At 39.7% G+C, this 20,319-nt stretch overlaps 1 protein-coding gene and 1 pseudogene across 3 annotated transcripts in view; both read left to right on the forward strand.

Moving 5' to 3' along the window:
* LOC145782499 (serine/threonine-protein phosphatase PP1-gamma catalytic subunit A pseudogene) overlaps positions 1-20,319 on the forward strand; it is a 202,139-nt pseudogene that overhangs the window by 157,444 nt on the left and 24,376 nt on the right. The window lies entirely within an intron of this gene.
* LOC145782623 (long-chain-fatty-acid--CoA ligase 4-like) lies at positions 3,139-15,890 on the forward strand. Of its 2 annotated transcripts, XM_082594434.1 has the most exons (18): positions 3,141-3,180; positions 3,775-3,918; positions 5,056-5,097; positions 6,229-6,387; positions 7,104-7,288; positions 7,463-7,615; positions 8,181-8,315; positions 9,090-9,200; positions 9,674-9,855; positions 10,285-10,343; positions 10,568-10,704; positions 10,954-11,093; positions 11,974-12,145; positions 12,578-12,656; positions 12,926-13,117; positions 13,638-13,752; positions 14,124-14,284; positions 15,104-15,890. In XM_082594434.1, the coding sequence occupies exons 4-18, from the start codon at positions 6,345-6,347 to the stop codon at positions 15,256-15,258; spliced, it is 2,019 nt and encodes a 672-aa protein (XP_082450560.1). In that variant the 5' UTR covers positions 3,141-3,180; positions 3,775-3,918; positions 5,056-5,097; positions 6,229-6,344; the 3' UTR covers positions 15,259-15,890. The 2 variants fall into 2 exon arrangements, with proteins under 2 accessions (XP_082450559.1, XP_082450560.1); XM_082594433.1 differs by lacking the exon at positions 5,056-5,097 and having other exon boundaries at positions 3,139-3,180.

Here is a 20,319-nt window from a genome sequence, read left to right on the forward strand (position 1 = left end):
CAGAAGTACTGTGCAGTTTTTTGTCTTTTTCTGTTTATAGATTTAGTTAACCATTGTATTTTTTTCAGATGTAGTTAATTTGTATGTATATTATTCCTGAAGAGGACATCTTGTGATGTCGAAAACGTTCGATACTTAATTTGTTGGAAATTGTTGCGTAGTTTTATGTTTATGTAAATGTAATAAACTTGAAGATGTTAAACTTGATCACGTTGCTCGACTTCGTATGCCTATGGTTCAACAAGATTTCTAATAAACCACGAACCAACCACGAACCATTAACCAATCAGAAGCTACATTGTTCATGACGTCATCAAGGTTGCGTTTAGGAAGAACAAAGGAAAAGCGCAAATTCTAGCTAAATTAAATCATCGGTTTGCCATCCGTTGACTTGGCGCAGAGGGTTAGGGCGGTACTAGTCATTTCATTGACGTGGGTTTGACTCCCACCTATGCTATAAATCTTTTTTTTCTGTTGTTCTGAACAAGTTCAAAGTAATAATCAATTCTCTGGCTGAATGCTGGAATGGTCACAATTGGACAGACAACGTAGCATCTGATTGGTTCGTGGTTGGATTGGATATCTGCATGTTAAAGTGCCTACCGTACCATCCAGCTACGAATGGTGCTGCCGAGCGTTTGGTGCGCACTTAAAAAACAGGTTTTGAAAAAATCGTCACCGCCCAGAAGGGCGACCACTCAATTCTTGACACAGTTTCGCCGCACGCCTAATGCCAGTGGTTAATCTCCCAGTGAGTTATTAAACCGCCGCCAATTACGTACTAAATTAGATATCTTACTTCCTTCCTCAGCTCAGATCACGAAAAGGTCGACGAGTCCTTCGCCTCGGAAACAAAACCAGAAAACAATTAGGTTCGATTTTGGTGATCCTTGTTATGCTTTGTACTTTGGTTCCAGGCAAAGCCGAAGCCCTCGTTAGGTTCCTGCCGTCGTGGTGTAGCGACATGGGAGTCGTAGTTTACAGGTCCGAGTGGACCCTCGAGGTCCAAATAGAGACGCCATATCAACCAGCTACGTCCGCGTTACATCTCGGCGGAAGACGGGGATCCAGGAGTGACTACTTTCACGTCGTCATCGACAGCCGACAAGGTTCCTGATCCATCGACAGCCGACGAGGTTCCTGATTTATCGACAGCTGACGAGGTTCCTGATTGATTGACAGCCGACGAGGTTCCTAATCCATCGACGCCGATTTCAATCGAAGATTCTTCGACGCCGGTCGCAACCGAGGACTCATCATCGTCATCGGTCTCGAACCAAGGACACATATTGAAGCGGTCATAGAGAAGACGCCAACCACACCTTCGTTATGGGTGGTCATCAGTTTTATTGGGGAGATGTTGTGTATTTTGGTTTGTTTTCGTTTAAACAATGTACCTTACTTTCGTTCCCCTTAGGTCTTCTCTTTTGCGATTTTGTTAACCAGCGCTTCTCGTTTTGTTTCACAGTATATTTTGGTGACACGCCTTTTGATCATACAGTTTCTTTCTTGCGATTTAAAATACAAGTAGAAAACCTTTGTAGGCTATGACTTGTCTAGGTATCCCTGGCTATGACTCTGGTTGAATGAGGTAAAAACACAACAGTATAATTTTTTTTTTTAAAGTAATACTTTTCAAAAGTCAGTAGCCTACTATTGCTCAGCTGTAGTAGGCTATTGACTGAGTAGCAGTGACAGTAATCTTTCATTGATTACAAGTAGCTAAAATCTCGATGCTGGTTATACAGTCATAATTTTCTGAGTAAACAAATAGCTGAACTCATTAACCATGAAAACAAAAAGAATGTAAACTTTTCTCTCAAAACATCATTTTGAAGCTTCACTAAAACCTTTTATACTACTTGTACCGTACAGCAACAAGTTTCACAACAAACAGCTTCCTCCGGTTACTTCCTATACCGAATTCCCACCGTTCTCACACCTTGGGCGATTCGTGTTTTGTGTTTTAAAGGGGCTATCCAAAGTGGCAAATTCAATCGTTGATTCAATCAGTGGCGTAGCCAAGGGGAGGGGGGTCTGGGGGTTTCAACCCCTCCCTTTGGCACGCGTGTGACGTCACAATATTGAGAATGATGCTTTCAGTCTCTTTGTGTCTCTGAAACAAAGTTTGCTTAATTTTAAACGAAGCTGCATTAAAAGAGCGAGGAGTTTTTCCAATACCAAACATTCAAATAGGCTATCTCAGCCAGGAATTAGCAACAAGAAAACATAGAGACTAGCTTTATTTCCAAAAAATGCCGAAAAAAACATGATCTTATCCTTTTGCTGTGCCACCGGAAAGTAGCCTACCATTTTACAGGAATATTCACACCCACATGCTCTCAGAATGCACCAAATCCAAAGCCATTTTTCAAAAATTTCTGGGAGAAGCCCTCAGACCCCCCGCCGCTGGGTGTCGTCTTAGGACTTAGGTGAACACGCCGTCGTGCTTCGCCCGCCGGCCCTCACCCCCCCTTTCAAAATTTCTGGCTACCCCACTGGATTCAATGGGGGTGGAATCGCATCACTAAAGCACAAAAAATTAACTTTATTTACGGTGTACTTGCAAGATCGGATTAATGCAGGCATGCATATCATTGTTTTTGTTGAAATAGCCTCTATTCATGCTACTTGCTGGATCCGACCCTGGCTATCCAAAGTTTTGCTGACAGTCACCCTGAGTTTTTATCAGGTTTCTTAATTTTACCATCGACATTGTAAAATCCTGAAGATATCTCGTCCTGATTTCCCCTATGTTACTTTTTTTGCTTGAGTTTTTGACTTGCGGCTGATAGACCAACCTGAATCCTGACGTAAACTGATGAAATACTACGAATGACCGATAGTAACCCTTGTGCGCTATAGTGAACTTTGGACCCACACACATGCTTTTTTGGCGGTTGTCTGCATGTCAGCACGAAAAAGCTGATAAAGCTTTTCTGAAAACTTTTGCAAATGTTTATTGATTTAACGTTTTTGGTGTTATTCGATAGTTTCAGGCGTTTTAATCACTGGGTGATAATTTATCATGCAAACTATTGCAGGGTTTTTTAGAAAAAGGTTTCCAACCACCCTCAAGATAAAGAAAAGCTGAAAACTGACAGTTTTTTTTCGTTTACGACTTGTGTAATGTGCTGCTCGTACGTGGTACAAAAACTGAAGGGTATTGCAATGCACATGGTAAAAGATTGGTGTAGTTGAGATCACTTAAAAGTTGAAATTACACAGCTAGGCCTAGCTTAGAAGTTTAATAAATTTGTTGCATAAGCCTATCTGCTATTCTGCTAGAAATTAGAATACTTGACTTCTTCAATTGAAAGTCTGATTAGTAGTGAGTGCTTGTGAATCACGATTTGTTGCTGCAAAACAGCTAAAAACAATAATCATATTCAACCATTAATTACAATAATCTTTGCTTGGTGATGGAACACAAGTAATTAAAAATGAGATATTTAGCTGTAACATCTTATTCTATGCTGTAGGCTACTTGTAAAAACAATGCTAAATGAAGACCACAACGATGATAACTAGGCATGCAGATTCATGAGTTATATTGCTTATAGACAGTGGAACTCGCCTGAAAAAACCTTCGAAAAAGTGTCACAATAACAAAATGTCAAATACAGTCGAAGACACCATAGCCAAATCCTACCTTCAGTTTAAAAATGGGACTTTGTAACGATGCTGCAATAGCCAAATTCTCCTGTATCTCAAAGAACAGGCTGTCAAGATGATTTTCTTTATGTTATGTAATGGTTTTTTTGCTTTTAACAGATTGCTGGAAACTAACTTTTTGAGTATTTTTCAAGTGTGTTAATTTAAAAAAGGTCTTTATTGCATACTGCTTTGTAGTGTACAGTAGATCTACTCAGCAACATCACATAACTTGGGGATTGTTTACCGGAGTGTCATACATGGGTAAGTACCGCTTTGATGATTGCATGTGTTATGATTGCAGTTAGCTAGGAATTCAAAAATAAAAAATAAATTTATTGTTTTTCAAGCTGTTATAAACATCATTTAAATCTTATTAGCTTTTGCACTGTGGTGAATTGTTCAAGTCACCTATCTGATTACTAGCCTAACATTGAAAAAGAAGTGTAGTAAGCTACAGTACAAAAGCATTAAAAGTTCAGATGAACAAATTAGCAGTTTATTTTACATTGAGAAATTTGTTCATAAACATAGGCTTGCCAGCTTTAGTAGTGCCCACCATCCCACATGATTTCGAACTTCAGATTGAACTAGGCCATAAATAAAAAAAAAACACTCAACATCTATCCTGGAAACTTCAATAATCTCCAAAGCCACTTTTAATGTCATTACTAATGTTGTCAGAGTAGGATTTTCACCATGTCAAAAGCGCTACCGTTTTGAGCATGTCTTCTTGAAGCATGTATGGTTTAAAAGGTCCAGCTTTAACATGATAGTTAAGCACTTGTGACAAAATTTTAGCACTGATGTCACCAAAAAATTTCATTGCTGCATCAATTTAATTCAAAGATAGTCTTTTGCCTCCATATGTTTTAGAAGTACCGGTACCAGTGAATTTTTTCACGGATTTGTTTGATTTTTATTGTTTAATTTAAATCATGATTCAAATCATTTGATTTAAATTGAACAACCCTGTAACCTAACATATTGCTTGAATGTTGTATGTTACTATCTCATGTGATTTTGATGTAACTAAGATTAGTGCACTATTAGTTGATACAAATTGGAAACTTTTGGTTTATGCATCTAAAAAATGATGCTTATAAATATATGATTTATGAAAGTGAAGCAGTTACTCAAGATGTACAAAAAGATAGCTGTAGAAAAAATGTCTTTTCTGTGAAGAACTCCACCAGCTTTGAAATAATCTGCAAAGCTCTCACCAATTAATTTTTTACTTCACTTGTGAACTTGGCATGGGGTAATTTAGTTAAGGAAGCTTTCTTTTTCACAAAGCATGTTGCATTTTTAATTGCAATTCTATGTGCATATCAGCAAATTGCATTCACCTGGTTTAAGATATACTCTATTTATCACATTGGCATCAACTCTTCATTGCAGACCATTGCATGTAGCTAGCTAGACAAGATCATCAATATATAGGTGAGCTTTAATTTTGAATGCATTGTGTGTCTTTGGGTGAAATTTTTTTTTTTTTTGCTTAACATTTAACACACCTTGTAGTAAAGGTTTATTATAAGTATTTACTCCTAAACACATTTCTATTGGGATGTTGCATGCTATTTTAATGGTGGATTTAAGACTGGTAGTAACTCTGTTATTTTGTTAGTTTTAGTGCATGCTTAAGTGGTTAATATTTTACCACTTATAGTCTGCCTCCGTAAAGGTTAGAAGGTTTAATTTTATGCTTTCAACTTTGCATGTAGCAGTTAACTTTGTAGGGATAGCATTTTCAATGAAAAGTTTGTATTTTGCTTTCAAGTTTAATTATTTAGTGAAGTAGATTGTTCAGATGTGTGTTTTATCTTCTAAACAAAATAGTATATATGCTATTACAATACAGTTCATGAGCATAATTAGGACAATCAAAGTCAATGAAAAACGTTTTTTGCCTTGTTTTAAGTTTATTGGTCCTTTACCTAAATTCAAGGCTGATATTATGAAATGTTTCAAAAACTTTCTATCAAAAAAGTTAAAACAAATTGTTAGCATGTTATCTTAGTGTTATAATGCCAAGTCTTAGCATTCTGATGTTCTCTAATTAGCAATGTACGGTATATATATATTAAATCTTCAATTTTGCTGGATTACTATTTTTTCTATGAAAAAACATGACTAATGATTATTTGTCCATTGTGACTTGAGTGACCTCACTGGTTGTGTGGTCTTCTCCACCATCCCATATCCTAAAGTGTCTGATATATTTACATCATTCAATATGCTGTTGCAACGAAAAAATAAACTCAATCTGGGGGAGGCTTTCGTATTGCTGATTGACTTTCAATTTTCAAATGTCAATTTCATTAAACTTTAATTTGCATGTTCTATTGTTAAGCTTCGAAGCACTTTTTCGTTGTAATACGTGAAGTCGAAATTAAAAAGAGATTGAGTTTGTTTTAATTGTTTAGTGTTTATTAAGAGTTGAGACATCAGTTTTTGTGCATCGTTCTTCACTTGGCTTAGGCTAGTAGGCTATTTTGTTTGTGTTTTGCTTCTCTTTTCTGACATGTTTGTGGAATTCGTATTAACTCGAAATCATGTTGGTTTATGCAGATTCTTTAAAAAAGTTTACTGATTCACTTCTCTGGCTGTTCGGCTTTGTCACTTTCCTCCCTTGGATTTTGCTTGAAGCATTGGTATCTGAGCAGTTTAAGGAACGTCTTCTAAGCATGACCAGTAGACTCAAGGCCAAACGAACCGGCGATGATTATGGTGAGGTTTTTTATTTTTCTTCTCAACCAAATCTTTCATTTTCGAATTTGTCGAAAAATGATTAATTTTACATTAACATCAAGCTGTGTTTTCACTTTTTCAGCAATGGTGGGTCGTTAAAATAAAGCAAACTTACTTTAATTTAACTTCAGGTAATAATATTAATGCTATGGTTTTAATTATTGTCGCTCTACAACTGCCATGTTATTTTAGCCACAGGGCTCATTTTTAATTTTATACCGGTTTACGATTTCATTACATTATTACTCGACTTATTCTCACTGCGTTATGCAGGAAAGAACACAATCGTTAGTGGTTACCATTTTTAAAGTCTTCGGTTTGATCCGACCTGGAATCGATCTCAGAGCTGAAGACGAATCCACTCGGTCAGTGAGCTGGTTTCAGGTGATGAGGTTGCTGGAGAACAGACCAGCCAGCCTCCATTACTTCAGTCTCAGAATGTGCTGATTGCAAAAAAATCGGCAGTTTACCTTTTGTGGTCAGACAGTCAGCAAAAAAAAATTTCATTGTTTTAACGTCGCTATACGTAAAAATCATACAATATCGGCAAGGTTTTATTTCTTACTTCCGAGCAGTGCCAGGATCAGAAAGTTAATCAGTGGAGAATTTTAGCTGTCCAATGTCTTCGCAAGGTTGTGACTGGTGGGGACTCGCGCTGTCTCTTGTCTTGCTTCAACTTATAAATTGTTCTTTAGGCTCACCTTATCGGTGCGTGGAAAGCATGGACAAGTTGATAGAAACCTCCTACAATGGTCAGAAGACCATCAACAAAGTCTTTGAAGCAGCAGCAAAGAAATATCCTCAATATCCGTGCTTGGGAACGCGTGAGCTTCTGTCTGAAGAAGACGAAAAACAACCCAATGGGAAAATATTCAAAAAAGTATGAAAACCATTTTACCATTTCTTGAGATTATTTCACGGGTGAAGGAAACGCTCACCAAAACAGCGTTGAGTTTAAATATGCAGAAAAAGCTGTAGCCCGTTATATGTTTGTTACAACGTTTTCATATTTTTTCATTATTTTTTTTGGAGATTTACACTCAAGCTTTTTCAGGCAATTTTTGGAAGTTACAAATGGGAAACATACGGCCGAGTGCATGATCGTGTGGTCGACTTGGGAAGAGGTTTATCTATGATCGGACAAAAACCCAAAGAAAAAATTGCTATTTTTCTTGAAACCCGAGCAGAATGGATGATTGCTATTCACGTGAGTGACTTGCGTAGGCATCATGAGTAGTCAACGTAAAAATGGCGGATTTTGGTAGCGGAGAAGCTATTTCGATTCTTGACATGATGATTCGTCGAAGACATGGCTCTGGTTGAAGAGTTCGTTTGAAAGTTATGTTTTGATTTTGGTTAATTAGCCTTAGACCACGTAATACAGTAGTCTCCGCTAATTAAGCCCACGGTTAATTGGCCCATCCGCTTATTCACTATCCAGCCCAATTTGGTCCTGTTCGGAATTACTTAATGTATAGGAGTGGCGGCAGAGAATCGTCCTCCACTTAAATGGCCCACTCGCTTAATAAGCCCAAAATCGTCCGGTCCTGAGGTGGGCTTAATAATAAGAGCAGACTACTGTACTTCCATCCATGCGACAATCCACCCGTTCAAATGTAGGTCTCATATCCAAGACTATGACAAGCAGTGTGTATTTTTTAAGGTTATGAGCAATAAATCTATTGACATATCTTTGTAATTGGTGTACAAAAAGAAGAATGTTGAAAAAACGAGATAAATTTTAACTGCAACCGAACATGTGGTTCCGCCAGGCTTGCTTCCGATGTAACTTCCCTGCCGTCACCGTCTATGCGACTCTGGGAGAGGAAGGAATCTGTCACGCGCTCAATGAAACTGAAGTCACTTGCGTCATCACCAGCGCCACTTTGATAAATACAAAGTTAACTGTAAGTTCAATTGCAATTACAATTACTTCCAAATGTAATAAATTACACGTTACAATTGCAAAAAGTAAATGCTTCAATATTTATCTTCAGCGGTGATTTTTTACGGCTTGGTTTTTTTCAAAAACAAGTAGAATTGTGGATAAAGATTAGGTTGTTATGTCGAAGGCCCTTTTGAATCCCAACTAGCTGCTTAACAAAAGTACTGATATCATGCGTGCAACTTACCAAATGTAATTTTAATTTAGAACAATTTTTTTTCAAATTGCAATTACACAACAAAAAGTCTCAATTATAATTATATTTTCTGAAAATGTGTGATTAATTACAGTATATTCTAATTCTATTACAATTAAATTAATCCAACTCTGGCTACGACTGTTCGGACTGTAGAAATATGATAAAAAAACACGAACAGGAAAAGCAAGTTAGATAGTGCAGAACAGCTGGTTCAATTTAAAGCTGCGATAGAATTTCCGAGATTTAGTTCGCAAGCATCAAAGACATTGCGCTGGTTCAAAAAGATTTGTCAGTTCATTTTGAATATTTCTTTTGTGTGGTCATTTTTAAATCCGATCAACGTTGTATAGATGCAATAAAAGTTTTATTCGAAGTGAGGTGTGTTTGCAGATTATTGTGCTCGTGTATCGCATTCCACCACTCCCGCTGAGATAATGCGGGATCGCTGCTTGTTTAATGTTGTGTACTTTGTGTCCCAGCCAAAGTACATAACGTTGCCTGCCTCAGCTATTCTTTGTATTTTTCCCTTTGTTTCAGAGTTGTTTGCAATCAATTCCAAAGATCACCGACATCGTATACGTTGAAGACAATAAGCTTAAACCCGATTTGAAGTTACCGGAACGCGTTAAAATTCATCCGCTGGCCGAGGTAAACAGTCGTTCGAGGTTATTGTCATGGTATGGAATGGTCTTAGCAAATACCTGCATCTCGTTGTTTTGTCAATTGCAATTTGTTTGCATCATTTATCTGCTTTTACTCGTTTCAAATGCTACTCAGACAGCAAAACCGCCATTTTTACATTGTTTCAACGTCCGCATACTGAATGCTATCTGGGAGGTCTACTTTTTGCTGTATGAATATTTGATGAAACTTTGTGAAATCTCTCAAGTTACTTTCATCTTTGCATTTTTCCATCTGTTGCAATTCCAGACGTTGAATCAACGTAAAAGTGTGATTTGCCTGCAGGGTTGCAATTGCTCAGTTCGCAGTCCACCACAGACAGCAAAGCGTCTGCAGACGTCAAATAAGTGTAAAAATGACGGATTTTGCCGCCTGAGACCTCACGCACTATTATCATCAGGCTACTTGCAACAGCAATATTGGTTCAATTTCCTTCTTAGGTTGAAAATTTAGGCAAGTCTGACGAAGGCAAGCGATGTCCATCCACTGAGCCGGACGAGAAGGACTTGGCTATTGTGATGTACACCAGCGGACAGTCAGGAGACCCCAAAGGTGTTCTCATATGTCACTACAACTTCGTAGCGGCAATGAGCGGAATGGAGTCTAGGGTTCCCAATTTGAGGTAACTTTAAGTTTCTTTTGTCTATTGTTGCCAAGAGTCTCGGATTTCCGATTTAAAGTCAGTTTCAGTTTCTTTTGTCGATTGATAGCATTTTTTTTCTTCGTTTGTCTTTTAAATAATTGAGCAAAATCTTCGCTCAATAAAAAATTCATAAAAACAAATACGTCATGAAACTTACAAAGGTGTTTTCATTTACAAGAGAAGTTGATCCTTGATGACGTGTCATCCCCACAGGTGTGCTGTGCACCAACCAACAAGCACGTATGCCGAAATCGTGTTTTTTAAACTCAGTGCTGTGTCTTTTGGCAATTGTTTTTTTAGCAATATTTCTCAAATAATTACACAATTTAAACAAGTAGCAAATGTCAGTTGAAATTACATCGAATTATTGCTTGTTGAGGTTGTGAAAGGGAATCTTTTACTTTCCAGCACTTCTGACGTATACATCGGTTATCTGCCCCTTGCCCATGTGCTGGAGTTGGCTGCTGGTAAGAATGTTGAAAATGTTCAAAGTTGTTTGGTATCAAACCCTCAAATGACTTGGTGCATTCGTTCTCTTTAAATCATGAGCGATCTTAGCGGTTATCAGTTACATTTACGCTCAAAATAAAATTCACGATACCTCATCATTCTTAAGTCACATATATATATCAAGGTTTGATAAAAAATGCGGATGTCATCAATGAATGACTAATAATGTTTCAATGCTCAGAGAATGTCGTCTTGAGTGGTGGTGCCCGCATTGGCTACTCATCCCCGCTGACGTTGTCCGACAGATCGAGCAGAATCAAGAAAGGCAGCAGCGGTGACGCAACTGTTCTCAAGCCCACCCTCATGGCGGCAGTACCGGTAGATTTTTCAACATGGTTCATACTTGCTTCATTCACTCCACCCAACAAAGAAGTCGGTTTTACATGGATTGAACGTATGCAGATCGCAGACGTTAAATCAATGCAAAAATGGACTGATTTGCTGGCTGGAAGTTAAAATTTAAAGTCGTGTATTACATAAAATGCGTAAGATTGGAAACTAATTCTCTTCTGTACAAGTTATGTTAATAGATGCTTGCTTTTGATTTAACATGGTGGATGACTTTAGGAAATCGTTGAACGAATGAGGAAGGCAATAATGCAGGGCGTTGCCGAAATGAGCCCGGCACTGCGAAAGGCCTTTCATTGGGCATATGCTTACAAACTCAAGCAGGTTGAACGAGGTTATGATACCCCAATGCTTAACAGGTATGTGCCTTACTATCCAAATAATTATTTGTTGTTCGCGTTTTGTATTTAAAAAGGTTAAAGGGGTACTAAAGGAAAAACCTGACTTGGCGATTTTCCACGTTCTTTGTGTTTAACATGCTACCATAAAACGATTTTCAATAAAATTTTGCCCCATTGCGGTCTGACCACCATTGTGCGCGTGCTTTTGTCAGAGCTTTCAAAATGAGATTGAGCCTGAGCAACGAAGCGTGCGACTGTGCAGTCTACGTCATAAAGGCTAGCAATCAACCGATCACGCAATAATTGTTACTGCGGGCGATTTGACTGTAGGCTATGTATGTATGTACATCAAAACAGCACATTTTAACATCAAAACAGCAGACAGTTTGCTCAAAACATCAGATGTGGTAACGTGGCTTTTGTTATTGCTGGCTTTTATGATGTATTCTCGAGCAGTGTTTGCACGTTTTAATCATTTTGAAAAAAATGAAAATAAATGAAACACTGGACTTTGGGCCTTGCCAGCGCCATTGAAAACAAATTTTTTTCGGTAATTGTTTTTGAAATGTATTTTTGAATGTTCAGTTTACGCATTTTAATGCTTAATTCCGGTTTGAAATTTTCCTTTAGTATGCCTTTAAGCAACCTTTTCCAGTTCATTGGCGTACTGGTTTATCATTTATAGTGAAACGTAGATGATTGGGACCATTTTTTCCTCCCGGACACGTAAATGACGAAGAGGGATGTGATAGCTTTGAGAGGTTCTGGTCTTTTTTCGACACGTTTCTAGTGTGCTTCAGTTTTCAGTCGTTTTTCTTTATTTTTCCTACGTATCTATCATCTGTCACCGATTTCCACATTGTCATCAGTTTTCATTTTTTTTGCGTATTATCTTTAGAGTCATCTTCAAGAAAACCAAGGCCCTGCTGGGCGGCAACGTTCGTGCCTTGTTGTCGGGTGGCGCTCCAATGGACACTCAGACACAACGGTTCATGAACGTGTGCATGTGCAGCCCTGTTGTGCAAGGATATGGATTGACCGAAACCTGCGGCGCGACAACCGTTTCTCAGGTTGGAAGTTTCAAGAAACTTACGTTATGCGATGTTAACTTGATGGTGTCGAATCTCAGATTGCAAATTGTAGCTGATTTTATTGTTTTTGATAAGTATAACTTTTGACTTTATGAAATGAGCTTGTTTCAGTTTTCAGTTAAAATATAGCGTGCTCTAATTTGGACCCGTGATTGGCTGTTCATCGTATATGCCTACAAAGAAACATTTGCAAAAGCGTTGCGTATGCTTGTGCTGGTGCTACTATGCGACGTACCTACCCTGCGGGTAAACGCGCAATGAAACGTTTCATGACGACGAAGACAACCGTAACGCTTGAGCTCGTCTAAAAACTCGCAAATATATTTGCCTTGTCAGTTTTGGTGTTAAAAGTGATATCACTTCGTCTACGTGGAAATTCCTCGGTTAACGGACATTCATTGTATGTCGAAGATACTCGAAGACTTTTCCACTGGTCGTGTTGGTCCGCCACTTCCATGCTGTGAAGTGAAACTTGTGGCTTGGGAAGAAGGCAAGTGCTTCTGTTGCCAGTGACGATCTTGCTCACGAAATCGTCATTGCCCCAGACTGCAAAATTCGTCATTTTTACAGTCAATGCAAAAATGACGGATTTTGCTGTTAAGGACGTTTGTGTATTAAACTTTTGCGACTTGTATTGGTTTTTATTTTGTTTTTCAACACCTTTAGTAAATTTGATAACTGGATGCAGGCATTCACTTCTGTCTGTCCATATGCACTTCGGGGTGGCTTAAAGATTTAGTAAAAAAGAATACTTGACAGGTGGTTACTTCCCATCCAACAAGCCACACGCGCAGGGTGAAATTCACATCGGAGGAGCCAATATCACCCAAGGATACTTCAAGAAACCGGAAAAAACTGCTGAAGAATTTTACGTTGATGATAATGGACAACGGTGGTTTAAAACTGGCGACATAGGCCAGGTAGACTCTGACGGCGTGCTTCGAATCATTGGTGAGTGGGTCTGAGTGTTTTCCATTGTAGTCAGGCTGTGTGTTGGGGGCTGTGCATAAGTACCTGAAAAGGAACTCACCCTTCGCATTGTTGATGCAAATCCTCTCGTTTCAACGGAAAGGATAAACAGAGGATAGCCTTTTATGAAGGTGCGTTCTCCTATCAGTTACACCTTGAGGAAAGCAACCCGTTTGAGGTGCATTACCAAACGATTATAAGAATCCCTTACGATTATGTGTAATTTTTAAACACCATAAGTTTAACATAAAAAGTATGAAAATAATTTTCTGAAAATTCCAAAAACACTTTCATAATTATAGTATTTCCCTTTTCAAAAAAAAACAATAGATTTGTAAATATAGTCGACCAATGTCTTGCTAAAGTTGTGGAAGTGTTAAATATAACTGGCACATGGATACAAACTTTAAAGAAACGTTGCTTAACTTTTTACAATGCAGTGTCACTCTGACGTTTTGGTTGAAGTACTTAATGATTTTATACGTCTTTCTTTGTCATCCAGATCGTAAAAAGGACCTTGTGAAGTTGTCGCATGGTGAGTACCTCGCTTTGGGGAGCATTGAAGCAAAGCTGAAAGCATCGCCTTTAATTGATAATATTTGGATATTTGCGAACAGGTAAGTTATGTTGCGTAAAAGACCGGCTGCTTTTTTTGTCGTATCCTGATAGTTGAAAACGAGGAAGCCAATCGTTGTATTCACCTTCAGGCATGCCCTTCAGTGTCTTGCTGTGGACACAGGCCTGCCTGAAGGTGGGCACAAGGCCTGCCAGCCGCATACTCTTGAGCGGTATGGTACCGATCCTCTTTTGACCTCTCACTACTTGGCTATTGAACGGGGTTTTAAAATTATGACAATGTTTGAGCCAAACCAGTAGGCCCAATGGCGCAATTGGTTAAACATCTGACGTTATGCACGAAAAAATCGCAAGATACAGCCGTCATGATGAAATCGTTGAATTTGTTTTCAAAACCGCATTTGAATTTTAGTTCTCAGCCATACGCGATTGCGTTTGTGATTCCAAATGAGAAGAATCTAATGGCTGTTGCCAAGAGCAAATCAATCCTTGGAAAGGACCTAACGCAATTATGCAGGGATCCTTTGATCGAACAAGAGCTGAAGAACACAATCATCAAGATGGCTAAAAGTTGTGAGTGCACTGTGCATGGATTTATCAGTTTCCCTTTCTCCAAATGAGTGACATAGAAATTTTTGTAAATCAAAAACTCCTTTTTTTTCTAAATGTGAGGATAAAGGGAGTTTTCTCACTCCTACTCTTGTTCTTTGTAGTAGGATGAATCTTAATTGCATGTGATAGGCCTATGCTAATTTAAAGGGATACTAAAGGAAAAACCTGACTTGGCGATTTTCCACGTTCTTTCTGTTTAACATGCTACCATAAAACGATTTTCAATAAAATTTTGCCCCATTGCGTTCTGACCACCATTGCGCGCGTGCTTTTGTCAGAGCTTTCAAAACGAGATTGGGCTTGAGCAGCGAAGCGTGCGACTGTACAGTCTGCGACTGTACAGTCTGCGTCACCAGAGACTAGCAATCAGCTGATCTCGCAGTAATTGTTACTGCGGGCGATTTGACTGTAGGCTATGTATGTATGTATGTATGTACATCAAAACATCAGATTTCAACATCAAAACATCAGACAGTTTGCTCAAAACATCAGATGTGGTAACGTGGCTTTTGTTATTGCGGTCTTGTGACGTATTCTCGAGCAGTGTTTGCAATTTTGGTTATTTTGAAAAAAATAAATAAATAAATGAAACTTTGGGCCTTGCCAGCGCCATTGAAAACAATTTTTTTTTCGGTAATTTTTCTTGAAATGTATTCTTGAATGTTCAGTTTACGCATTTTAATGCTTAATTCCCGTTTGAAATTTTCATTTAGTAGGTCTTTAAGATTGCCTTATGAAGGAATTGTTCACATTTGCTAATCTTCTGTGTATTTTCCTCAGCAAAACTTCAAAAGTTTGAAATTCCTCAAAAGCTTTATGTTGATCCGAACCCGTGGTTACCCGAAGACGGCCTCATCACTGCTGCGTTCAAGCTTAAACGGAAAGCTTTGGAAAACCATTACCAAGACAAGATTGCCGCTTTGTATGGACAATAATAGTAATTGAACAAAAAGAAATAAAACACATTCTTAGTTACACATAGCAGTATCTATCAAACACGTTAATAGTGTAGTGCAGTACCATGAAAGTTTTCCATTTATGTTTAGGGCAGTTGAGAGTATAATTTGGGCCCGGTTGCCTACCAATGGTCTTTCAGGCCCCAAATTCACACTTAAAGGAAAACTCACCATATCCAACAAATACGAAGTGGTTTCTTCGTTCTCGACCCCCTTGGAAAGGTTACAGGCTCCCCTAAAATAATCCGGGCTTCAATAGTGCCGACCCCCTGTCAACAAAAGTACCCTCTGAACCCCCAGCCAATGCTACTGAACCAAGCGCTTTTGTTGAACAACGCAATGGATGGATGTTGTTTCAAAACTACTTCGACTTCATACAGATTTAGAATCACGTTTCGTCTTCAATTGCTGTCAAGAGTTACTGTGCAGCTTACGTTGCATGACCAAATTCATTGTGCCCTTTTGATTGTAAGTTGTGTGCGCTTTTCCAGATACGTAGCTTACTAAATTATGTGATGATAGTAGTCAATGATTTCTACGTACAACGTATCACTATGACCAATCATTTGTTTGTCGCCGTGTGCTACTTGCTATTGTAATTAAATGATATTCATCGCAAACAGAATACCGTACTTTGGTTAGCAGCAACCTTCGTCTCTATGTAATAGAGACTCAAACAGGGAAATTAACATCCAAAATAACGGCCGAAGACTTTTGTAGCCACACCCACATACTTTGGGGTTCGACTTGATCGGTCTCTTACATACCGCAAACACCTAGAACACTTACGCGGAAAAGTGACAGCTCGCTCTGCTCTCTTGAAACGTCTTGCTGGTACAAGGTGGGGTGCTAACCCCTCAGTGCTGAGATCAAGTAGTTTAGCCTTAGTCTACGCCCCTGCTGAATACTGTGCTGCTACTTGGTGCAGAAGCGCCCATACTGACTGTTGTGTTTTTAGCTCATTCAATCAGAGTCATACTGGAATTCTGTTTTATTATAAAATTGCACAACCAAGATATAGTGTGAAACCTGCAAAGTAAGCCCAAAACGAGAAGTGCCAATTAACAAAAGCAGGCGGATGAATATTAAGCAAAAGAGAAGACCTGAGGGAAACGAAAACAAAGTACATCGTTTCAATGCAAATAAACTAAAATACATAACACCTCCCCAATAAAATTTATGACCACCCATAACGAAGAGGTGGTTGGCGTCTTCTCTTTGATCGCCTTAATGTTTGTTCTTGATGCGATGACGATGATGGATCGTCGGTCGCTATCGGCGTCGATGAGTCCTCGGTCGCTATCGGCGTCGATGAATCCTCGGTCGCAATCGGCGTCGATGAATCCTCGGTCGCTGTCGGCGTCGATGAATCCTCGGTCGCAATCGGCGTCGATGGAACCGGAAACTCGTCAGCTGTCGATGACGACGTGAAAGTAGTCTCCCCTGGGTCCCCGTCTTCCGGCGAGATGTAACGCGGACGTAGCTGGTTGATATGGCGTCTCCATATTGGACCTCGAGGGTCTACTGGAACCTGCAAACTACGACTCCCGTGTCGCTTCACCACGACGGCAGGAACCCACCGAGGGCTTCGGCTTTGCCTGGAACCAAAGTATAAAGCATAACAAGGATCACCAACATCGAAGTTAATTGTTTTCCGGTTTTGTTTCCGAGGCGAAGGACTCGTCGATGGTTTCGTGATCTGAGCTGAGAAAGGAAGTAAAATATCTAATTTAGTACGTAGTTGTCGGTGGTTTAATAACTCACTGGGAGAGTAACCACTGGCATTAGGCGTACGGCGAAACTGCATCAAGAATTGAGTGGTGGCACTTTTAGGCGGTAACGACGATTTTCTCAACGCCTGCTTGAAAGTGCGCACCAAACGCTCGGCAGCACCATTCGTAGCTGGATGGTATGGTGCTCCAGTGATGTGGACTATACCCCTAGCTTTACAATAATTCTTGAAGTCTTCTGAAGAAAACGTAGTCGCATTGTCTGAGACAATGGAGTGGGGGTATCCAAAATGGGCAAAATCCTGCTCTAAAAGATCAATAGTAACAGACGTCGATACGGAAGAAGTTGGGTGAATAGAAGGATACTTACTATAAGCATCGGTAACAATAAGTCAATTATGACCTAAAAAATTAATAGCGTGATCGACATGAATTCGACTCCAAGGCTTCTCTGGAGCTATCCATGGGTGGATAGGAGCCTTGCTTGGTGCAGCTTGATGCTCACCACATGTAGTACATGTTCGGCAGAGGTCGACAATGTCCGCGTCGATCTTGGGCCAGTAGACTGCTGTCCTGGCCAGCTGTTTCATTCGCTGCATGCCGAAATGACCTTCGTGTAAAAGAGAAAGAATATCATTGCGAAGTTTAAAAGGAATAACTACTCTAGAACCATATAATAAACAACCATAACATGTTGTTAGAGAATCAGCAACTCTTCTAAACTGTTCGATTGGATCGTTAGCATTTGATTTCGCAGGCCATCCTTCTTGCGTAAAGCGAATGATTTTAGACAAGACTGGATCCTTGGAAGTTTCCTTGCGCAAAGTAGAAGAATCGGAATGACTAACCTGCGAACCCAACGTATCAATTGCACAGACAATATCAACATCATCTGCACTTTCCTCCCCATCAAAAATTGTGTCATCGTTGGACGGAAGACGGCTTAAGGCGTCAGCATTTTGGTGATGCGTTGTTTTGCGATACTCTATAGTATAACTAAATTGACTCAAAAACAACGCCCAGCGTGCTAACCGGTTAGCCGCCAGCGAAGGGGTAGGTTTATCTGGACCAAAAAGTGAAAGTAAAGGCTTATGGTCCGTTACCAAAATAAAATTCCTACCGTAGAGGTACTGATAAAATTTCTTCAAAGCGAAGATGATAGACAAAGCCTCCTTTTGGATTTGGCTGTAGTTTCTTTGAGCCTTCGTCAAGATTTTCGACACATTTGCTATTGGCCTCTCGCTTCCGTCCGGGGAGCGGTGAAACAGTGTGGCGCCAATGCCCACGCTTGATGCGTCGCACGCAATTCCTAAAGGAAGCAACGGGTTAAAGTGTACGAGAACATCTTCTGCGGAAAGAAACGTTTTTAATTTTGCAAAAGCGCATTTTTCTTTATGTTCCCAGCTCCAAGGAACGCCACTCTTGGTTAAATGATATAACGGTTGCGCTACCGTAGAAAATTCTGGGGGCATAAACTTAGAATAAAATTGAACCGACCCCAGAAAAGAACGTAAGGTACCAGCATTGGAAATAGCAGGCATGTTCAGCACAGCATCGACTTTAGGACCCTTTGAAATCCCATGTTTAGAAAGAACATGACCTAAGTACTCGACATTTGCCTGGGCAAATCTACATTTTTTCTTCCTACATCTAAGACCTTTCGAAGATAAACGATCGAGTAGTCGTTTAAGGTTCTGGAAATGCTCTTCCGCTGCAGCTCCACTTATCAAAATGTCATCCAGGTACACTGCTACACCTGGAAGGTCACTAGTTAAATCATCCATTATCTTTTGGAAATGGCCTGGGGCAGAAGAGATGCCAAACGGCATAACATTTTGCAACAAAACCCCTCTATGGGTACTTAATGCCAATATTTTTCGACTCTTTGGACCTAACGTAATCTGGTTATAAGCATCTGCCAGGTCAATCTTAGTGAATCCGTGGCCACCCCCTAGTTTACGCATTAAATCCTCTGGAAGAGGTAAAGGGTGCCTGTGAGTTTTAAGTTGTGGATTAACTGTCGAAGAATAGTCACCACAAACCTCTAATTTGGATTTCTTACCTTCGGTAGAAGCCTTGCGAACTGGTACTACAGGAGTTCCCCAGTCGCAAAATTGTACAGGTGTCCAGATACCTTTTTCTATGCCGGCGTCATAGGCAAGAGCTAAGTCTTCTTGAATGGCGAAAGGCACTGGTCTGGGCTTTGAAAACACTGGTTTACAATCAGAGTTAAACTCAATCTCTAATTCGTAATCCTGAAGACAACCTAATTCAGGTTTTAATAAGTCTTCGTATTGGTCACATAACTCGGAACATGATTTTTGCAAGTTAAAATCTATGTCGTTGTGACGATGAATAGCATGTAAAGATGAAGAAAAGAACTTATCTACCGAAATATCTAGTGCTTGAATAGCATCACGCCCTAATAAGTTAAGGTTAGGGATTTCACATACCATAAATTGAACTGTGGTCGTCTTTCCCGATTTGTTGCAGCTCACTTCGGCAGTGAAAGATCCAATAATAGGCATCGAGTGCTTACTTGCCGACTGAAAACGTAGCTGCGGAGTCTGCAAGATAGGGTTGCCTAGCTGCGACCAAACTTCAGAAAAGATGAAATTTCTCCCTGTAGCTGTATCAAGTTCCATTAAGACGGGAAAAGACTTAATAAAAATTTGAACCTCGAGTTTAGGAACTTTACTCGACGAATTATGAACAGTATTTACCTCCTGTATGCAGTTGACCTTAGAAGAATCAACTTGTGCGGCTTTTTTACGACATGCGGATTGTACATGCCCTGTAAGTTTACAGAAATGACAGGCCGCATTTTTAAATCTGCAGTTGTTAGCAAGGTGATTAGAGTTACCACATCGATAGCACTTACTTTGCTTGTTCGCATTAGCACTGGCCACTGTAGCTTTCTTGAAAGAATATCGTCTATCGGTGCCTTTAACTTTATGTACCACCGACGGTTCAGTGCCAAACACCGTCTCCTTAGCCACTTTTGCAGCGTCTTCAGTTTCTATGGCTATTTCAAGAGCACGTGAAAAAGTAAGATCGTCAGGTTTAATTTTAAAGAGAGCTTTAAGAACTGCTTCGTTTCCTACCGAGCACATAAAACAAGTACGCAAAGCTTCATCTAAAGGATTAGTAATAGAAGAAAAGTCGCACGTGGCAGCGGCTTGCCTTATTCGTGCACCCAATTCTGGAACCGTCTCACCTGGTTTCCGCTTCAAGTTGCTCCAGAAGCGAAATCGTTCACGAATAACGAAGCGCTTAGGGTCGAACTGTGCCTTCATGTAATTCGAAATTT

The sequence above is a fragment of the Aplidium turbinatum genome, chromosome 13 (genome assembly GCF_918807975.1).
Source record: "Aplidium turbinatum chromosome 13, kaAplTurb1.1, whole genome shotgun sequence".
Taxonomy (NCBI): Eukaryota; Metazoa; Chordata; class Ascidiacea; order Aplousobranchia; family Polyclinidae; genus Aplidium; species Aplidium turbinatum.